Source organism: Abrus precatorius, unplaced genomic scaffold, assembly GCF_003935025.1.
Source record: "Abrus precatorius isolate BTA unplaced genomic scaffold, Abrus_2018 Scaffold2, whole genome shotgun sequence".
Taxonomy (NCBI): Eukaryota; Viridiplantae; Streptophyta; class Magnoliopsida; order Fabales; family Fabaceae; genus Abrus; species Abrus precatorius.
Window position 1 is genome coordinate 102,227 of NW_020874362.1, and position 7,810 is coordinate 110,036.

Here is a 7,810-nt window from a genome sequence, read left to right on the forward strand (position 1 = left end):
TAAAGCACAAGTGAGTTGATCCATCACTTAGATATCTTTTCTCATTCTCCCAACAAATTTTTACCCTCTTCATTTAATAATATTAAAAAACAGTTTTTCCTAACATTATTTATGATGTGAAGGCCATATGGGATGATGACTACTTATCCCTCTCCCTGAAAAATGTGCTGTAGAATTCAGAGCATAACCAAAATAATCAGTGAGTTGGAATTTGTGTTAAGGTGAATATGTATCCTTCACCACTATGAACACAAAACAAAGTATTTTAAATAACGAACTGAATATAATTGAAATATTTAAACAGTCTAACATCATGAGTTTTCGTGTATCACCATCAACACAATACATTGGGGCTTGGGCTTAATTAAATTATTCAAGGAGCTAGCTTTGCTGATTTATATCCTCCAAAAATAATTTAGCAAGACTAGTTAGGACCTATTTTATCTACACTTGGTATAAGGCAGACGTAGAATGAACTCACATAACCAATCTTTGCTTTCACTTTGCTCTACAATCTTCTCTTTTCATTATTTCATTTTCTTTTTCCCATTTCATCTTTGCTTTGGGTTTTAGAAACTTTGATTGTTACTGCAGGATTAGAGGCTTAGAGCCCAATAATACCTGTTTCATTGATCATTGGAGGTGTTGTTTTTAGTTGTGCCAACCCAATACTCTTTCACAGCAACCAATATTTTCTCTGGCACAAGTGGGCCATCCTCATGATCCATCATTTTTGCATCCCATCTCATTCCCCCAACAATTTTTCTAACTTTGTTAAGGACATCAACTTCATCTCGGATGATGATTGCTCCTTCATGCCTTAGGATCCGATCCATCTCGAGAAGGATGTCTTCTAGGTTGCACCTGTTAATCAAATCAGCAGGATTTTCATTAAGGGTCTATTTGGTTGATACAATTGGAATTTCAATCTGGAATTCTAATTTCAACTCCAGTTATGTCAGTATCGGAAATGATAAAAATAATTTATTGGTTTGTACTTGTATATTTGGTTGAAAGAAAGAATCGAGATATAGAATTACAATTCTAAATTAAATTAGAATTCAATTGAAATAACAATAAACTAAGAAATATTGATTTTAACTTCTATATTGACACTTGGGATTGTAATTCTTAGAATAGAAGAGAAATTAAACATGATATAAACTAATAGTATAATGCTGCTTTAATTCTAAGGAACTGGACTTATATGTACACCAAATAAGACAAAAACGGATTGAAAGGTATAATTCCAATTCCAACGCACAATTTCCTATCTAATTTCGTGCACTAAATGACACTTTAAAGAAGGGGTAGAAAATTTAGGGCGTCAAGTGAGGAGTAGTCCTTTGGCTAATCCGAGGATATAATCAAACATAGCTATCATGAGGGGAAAATTTTAATTTAGCATGTGCTCTTATGACGCAAGGAATAAAAATACCATTAATTACTCAAATTATTTCTGAAAGCAGCATTAAATGCTTTTAGATTTTCAAGATAACAATTTTCATTTAATATTTCCCCCTTTTAGTGGTAAAGTCTAGGAACCAGCCTGGGATTCTGGTGGGTTGGAGGGGAATGTGGTAGAGGATACATGAAAGAAAATTAGGATGAAGAGCATTTGATTGAGTTACTCTTGTAGCATTAGTATGTCCCCAACTTCTACGAGCTCTTACTTCCACTATGAATCAGGCAGTGCACAAAAAGAATCACTGATAAGAAAAGATCATTTAGCTTTGACATGCATTTCATATATTATTTCACATAGCCCTCTCAATAAGAAATACTGCATTACAGTTACTTTTGCAAGGTCTCAAAAACCAAAACTGAAGAACCAACCAACAGAAAAAAGGAACTTCAGCTTGTTCAACATGACAAGAAACTCAGAATCTGAGATAACAGAGGTCTAATGTTTCCAGTTGTTTCTACTTTCCACAAAGATAATCATAATGTGAAGCCATTTATCTGAAAATTTGTAGTTATTAGGTGCAAGCTCAAATGATTTGTATCTAACAAGCTTCCTCTGTCCCTCATGTGAAGAGCATTTTACTTTGTTTGTGAGCATTTTTCATAATGACAATGCGTTGACTTACTCTACCTTATCCAGACATTCAACTTTTATAGAAAACAATGAGGGTGGCATGGATAAAACTTCAAACCACTTGGACTTGGTCATTAGAAGCTCGAATAGAGCATGTTAAGGGCCAATTATCCCAAAAGCTTAAGCTGTTTTACTTTGTTTGTGAATAGTTTTACGTTTGCACTAGAATGCACAAAATACAACTTGTGGCATATGGAAGAAGAGGAAAAAACTTACTTGTCCTGGTACAAGCTAAATAAACCATTAGCATGAATAAGATCATATGTCCTTGGGTATGTAGAAAAGCCTTCACACCTGAACAAAGAAAGATAATATCAATGCAATTTTGTAGGACAAAATTTTCTTTCCCCAAAAGGCATATAAGGAACTTTAATTGCCTGTTGAATCATCTTTATTAGTGGAGGAAATAATCTGCAGTATTGAATCACTCATCCATGTTACTTGATTATTTGAAGTCCATTGGAAATACTATATATAATTATTGAAAAGAAGCCTTGGTGAATAATCAGCAGTGGCAACAGAAAACAACCAGTGTGATAAATAACTTCAATATCTCTTTCAAATAGGTCCCGAATTAGGAAAAATAAAATGGGCTGTCTAAACAAATATAAAAGAAACCCATTTTGCATCACAGTATCCATAAATGAAAGATCATACAATAATTAAACATACATCTCAGTTTAATGAATCATTTTTGTGAGAATAGGGAGCCAATTTACAATGAAGTTTTCATGAAATTAGAAAAGTCCTATGAAGTTTATGAGAATTTAAGAAACTTACCAGTCATGATAAATGCCAATCAGACCTCTCTCATAGATAACACCTAAAGTGTTCTGAGAAATGGTTGGTACAACATTCATTACCCAGGACTTCTGTGATTCAAGTGCAGCTGCAAATCCTCCAAGGCCTGCATTCATGTCCATCAAATTCCGATATCTGTTAGTGCCAATCAATTTATTAATTCTTTTGTAAGCATTAACATGCTTTTTCCATAATTTGTTGTCCTCTTGATACAATTCAGCTGTAACCCCTGGAATGATGCCCTTGGCTATTCGAGGAGGGACTGCATAAAGTCTAGCAGGAAACTTCTTCAATTCCCCTCCAGCAACTTCACTCTTGCTGGTTACATCAGGGAAAGGGGTTTTACAGACCTCCATTTTTTTGTACCTATAAAAAGAACCAGGATGGAAAGAAAGAAAATACACATACATACAAACAAAAATAACACAGGTATATAAATAAATTTGAAAGCATAGAGAATAAAATCCTATATGATAGCAATACCATACATAAATTATGATAATTGGATGACAACCAATCCCTCAAAAATGAAATCATGCAATGATCAAGCTAATACCATACTACATAATACCCACACTCTTCAGATATCCATTAGAAAATTAATTTTCTTCATTTTCCTTCCAAGTTCCCAAAGTTATAGAAAAAGAAGAATATTCTTGGTATTACTCTACTGTTTATTGATGTCTCCAGTTGCGAGAAAATCCAAATGTACAAAAGTTAACTAAAGAAGTTGGGTAATCATATAATCATTTATTATTATTTTATGCCCCACCATGCAGGTCATGTTCTCAACTAAGTCTAGCTCAACCCCTGTAACGTGGAAAACTTGTTAAATTTTGGAGCATGCAATGAAGTTACTCATAGTTACGTAGTTATCCAAAAATGTTAACAAATACAAAAGGCAGAGGAACAAAGCATGAAATTTTGAGAACTATTCATATCTTTTTTAACTCAATACGATAATAAGTATAATGGTAATGATGCCTGACTGAAGTGCAAAAAGTTGAGTAGGACTTACCATACATCATCAGCATTATCTAAATCACATAAATTGGGAGACCTTCTTTGGCAGGATTTAGCATTTATTTTCTTCCTCCAAATAGCAATATCACCCTTTTCATATTTCTTTTCCCAACAAAGACTTTCAGCTAACTCCTCTATTTTTCTCTGCTCTGCCTTCAGATCCTCCTTAGATCGCTTCCATGTTTGATAGTATGTTTTGTAATTAATTGGAGGGCCAGACAAAATCCAGTATCCACCAGGCCTTAAGACTCTATCAACTTCCATTAGATACATGCCCTCTGCATTCAATTAATGGATGGAAAGTCAACATGTTAATTCTTTTAAAAATTTCATTCAGATTTATAAAGAGAAAAATGCCAACAACACACTCTTTGACACACTCTTAGTTATTAGTTAAAATTTATTGAAACCTAGAAAAGTTATTTAAGTCTCACTCCTAATTTCATGATTCTTTCTCATACTTTGCAGTTTTCAATACATTTTAACTAATAAAGAGTTTATTAAAAAAAGTATGTTAGAGAATGTATTCTTAGCACTCCTCTTTATAAATATTTCCCTTTCCCCTCCCACTTGATCTTATGCCTTTGAAACGATATATAAATGCAATACACCAATACCTATTAGCTGATACCTTGGTAACCTTAAATAGCTGAAGATCTAACATGAAAGCAGTTGAAAGGAAATGGATAGGTAAAAACTAACGTCAATTTAATAATCAGGAATACAGAAGATAATGCCATAGAGACCTCGCCAATTAACTATTTTTCCCCTTCATCTAGTTTCACAAGCAATAGTATCGACATAGTGGACAAAAGGATATCAATTTTTTTTATGAATTTGTTTGAAAATTCAGGATCATCATGTACATAAGGAAAGGCTGATAACATCGCATTCTGGATCAATCTTATAGACTATCCAATTTAACACTAACCATTTGAAGTCCACGGTATTAGACATCGAGAACACTGGGCCATATCAAAGGCTCTTGATGGGTATGGAAGATGGATGGTGCCAAGAACACCAATAACAGCAGGTACTCCTCGTTCTAGTGCAAACTGAACTTGTGCTTCATGGTTGTCCTTCGGAGCAAAGGACATAGCTAACACATTTCTCTTTAGCAAGTAGGCTCCCCAGCTTGCAACCTGCATAATTGTTCATGTTTACATTGGTAAAGCAATCACAAGCCAATTGGAAGGTTCCTACTGAAAACAAGTAAAATGTGCCACTGAGCATTAACAAACAAGGAAATGCCAAAATAACAATTGAATCTTAGCCAAAATACATATGAAATTGTGGAATTTGGAATGCAATAGTCAAAAGAATACTATTCATGTAGGTGGTCAACATGAGATTCCCAATTGGTAGCCATTAGAAGGAGACTTCTAAAGGCAGCAATAGGTATGTCAGAGGAAAAAACCTTCTAAAGAAGAAGGTTTTTGATTCCAAAATGTCCACAAACAAAATGAAAAGTCAGCTGACCCTTTCGCTAAGCATTTAGGATCCAATCAGATATCCCTAAGTAGCAGACTTTTGCATACCGTGTGTGAGGTTCATCAACTCAAAAATAGAGAAACATGGCAATGTGCATGGAATTCAATGTGTTTTCTTATGTAAATAAGTGGATAGTATTATAACAAGCCAAATCGTTGACTGGGAATGAGGGGAAACAAAAGTGGAAACTAGGAATAGATCAAAGGAAAATGAAAGAAACAGAGCTAAAAAAACATGATTAGGCATTTAGGATAAGGATCTTCCAAAGTGAATTGATCTTTATTGTGAACAAGTAAGGGTGTTCCCATCCATCAGTCAATTTAAAGGGTATCTTGATCTCAACCAATCAAAGTTTAAGGGTGGAATTACCCATACTTGCTCAATTTAGAGACAAACTCACATTAGAGAAATAATTTTTTCCATTTATTAAATGTTCTTAACTAAAGAACAAGAGCATACTATCAGAAGCACAATTTAAATAATAAAACTTACTCCACAACCAGTGTCAAGTGCTGTTCTGACAGAACCATCTGCAATTGGAATAACAGAAGCAAGTTCATCAATATATGCATCTGCTCCTTGAGGGAACATGGTCCCTCCACCTGGAAATTTAAACACATTTCCCTGATATTGCACCCAGTTTTGAACAGCCTTCTCCACTGTTAAGCTTTTGTAAGGAACATTAGCATAGTAGACATAATCACGGCATTTAGGCCATGGAAAAGGAGTCATGTACCCTTTGGGAGCTGGAATGAGGCAGTGCAATTTTTCCTCTTCAGCTGGACAATGCCTTTCCCTATAGATCATATTTTCTCTAGGGAAAGTCATTGCTCGGTCTTGCTCTTGGCAAGGTGTATAATCAGTATATTTTAGATCACATGGCTTGAACAATTTAGCTTTTGGTTCAGGCGGTTCAACAATTGCAACATCATTGTGATGGGATTCAAAACTCAAATTTGGTAAAACAGTACAGTCTGTCATCAGCTTATTAACTTTCAAAGCAAGGTTATCTCCCTTTCCAGACCCACTTCTTTGCCATGCTCCCAAAAGATAAAAGAAACAGCACAAACCAAGCACAGCAAATATTGACAGAGGCCTTCTTGCTCTTTGGCCTGTTGCATTGTTTTTAGAACCCATTATTTGGTTGTCAGTATCCTGTCAAACCTATGGCAATTAATACTGAGATTAGTAAGTAAAAAGTTATATTAGACCATCACAAAACATGCAAGCCAACCAAATAAAACCAGTAATTATCCAAGCGCAAAGAATTTATTACATGTTAACAGAAACAAAAAAAGGTAATGATTTCGAATCTATGAGGTAGTTTTGTGGCACAATTTATAGCTCTAAGCTCTACAAAGTAGAAAACCTTACATTTCCCTTACATACGTTAAGCCACACCGTTTTATTTTCTTTTGACAAGCATGCAAGCGGATCAAGCATGAGATTGCTAATGATTTCACACGAAGAGAACGAAAAACTTGGAAAACAGAATTTTTTATGTCATTATCAACCGATCTTCTAGAATCCAAATACCGACTTTTAAACCATTTATTTTATATTACATAGCATAACATTTTCTCAACCCCCGATTTCAATTGTTTAGCTGGATCAACTAAAAGATCTACAATGGCATCCACCAAAAGACAAGTTTAAGTTCACAAAAATTGAAACTTTTCAGCACTAATGAGAGCTCAAAAGATGAAGAAAAACTGAGGTTACAATACAACAAAATCCAAAATGAATGCCATATACTAGCAAAATCAATGAAAGCAGATCATAGCAGCATGAAAATATCATAAAGGAAATGACCCAGAAAAAGAAACATGCATAAAAATGCATTTTTACTCTTCTTTCACCTTATAGATCCCCCCCACTCACTGATCTAAATCACTCAAAGGAGAGGGAGCAGCAGAGAGAAAGAGAGTAGTATAGCTGTTGTTGTTGTATATGTTTCACTTCTCTTTCAGTGGAATTAGTGGAACAAAGTTGAAAAGTGTCTAGTGCAGTGTGGAGAGTGAAATGAAGACGACTTGTTGTGACAGTTGGACTGCACCGTTTTTGGCTATTGACTCACTCCTATTATATTATTGCCGACAGGGTCATCAAACCTTAACTCTTCTTCGTTTCTTAACTTCTCCCTGTTTGTACAGTCATTACTCATCATGCTTTGTTTTTCTAGCCTCATCTCTCACACCATCAAATTCATTATTCATAGTAATAATAGTAAATTTGGATTAACTTGGTACACATTTATTTTAATATTATTAATTATAATTTATGTTTATATATCTTTAAACATAAATTCAAATACGTTAAAATTTAAGTACATGTACGCAAAAGTAAACACACAGTAAATCTACCAATGATTCCCCTAGGTTGGCCTAAGTTGTTTGA

At 34.5% G+C, this 7,810-nt stretch overlaps 1 protein-coding gene across 1 annotated transcript; it reads right to left on the reverse strand.

Annotated features, from left to right (window-relative positions):
* Window positions 1-336: 336 nt before the first annotated feature.
* Window positions 337-7,546, reverse strand: LOC113857861 (probable methyltransferase PMT14). Its single transcript, XM_027490105.1, has 7 exons — window positions 7,273-7,546; window positions 5,906-6,577; window positions 4,854-5,064; window positions 3,918-4,200; window positions 2,879-3,265; window positions 2,315-2,392; window positions 337-864 (listed from the first exon to the last, which is right to left on the reverse strand). Exons 2-7 carry the CDS (start codon window positions 6,548-6,550, stop codon window positions 627-629), a joined length of 1,842 nt encoding a protein of 613 aa, XP_027345906.1. The 5' UTR covers window positions 6,551-6,577; window positions 7,273-7,546; the 3' UTR covers window positions 337-626.
* Window positions 7,547-7,810: the final 264 nt, after the last annotated feature.

Bases quoted from the DNA above. Each gene is read 5' to 3' on its own strand.
- LOC113857861 (XM_027490105.1), bottom strand. From the start codon at position 6,550: ATGGGTTCTAAAAACAATGCAACAGGCCAAAGAGCAAGAAGGCCTCTG. The intron at 2,393-2,878 runs GTAAGTTTCTTA...TTCTTTGTTCAG, and splicing joins ATTGGCATTTATCATGACTG to GTGTGAAGGCTTTTCTACAT. The intron at 865-2,314 runs GTAAGTTTTTTC...TTTGATTAACAG, and splicing joins TTTAGCTTGTACCAGGACAA to GTGCAACCTAGAAGACATCC.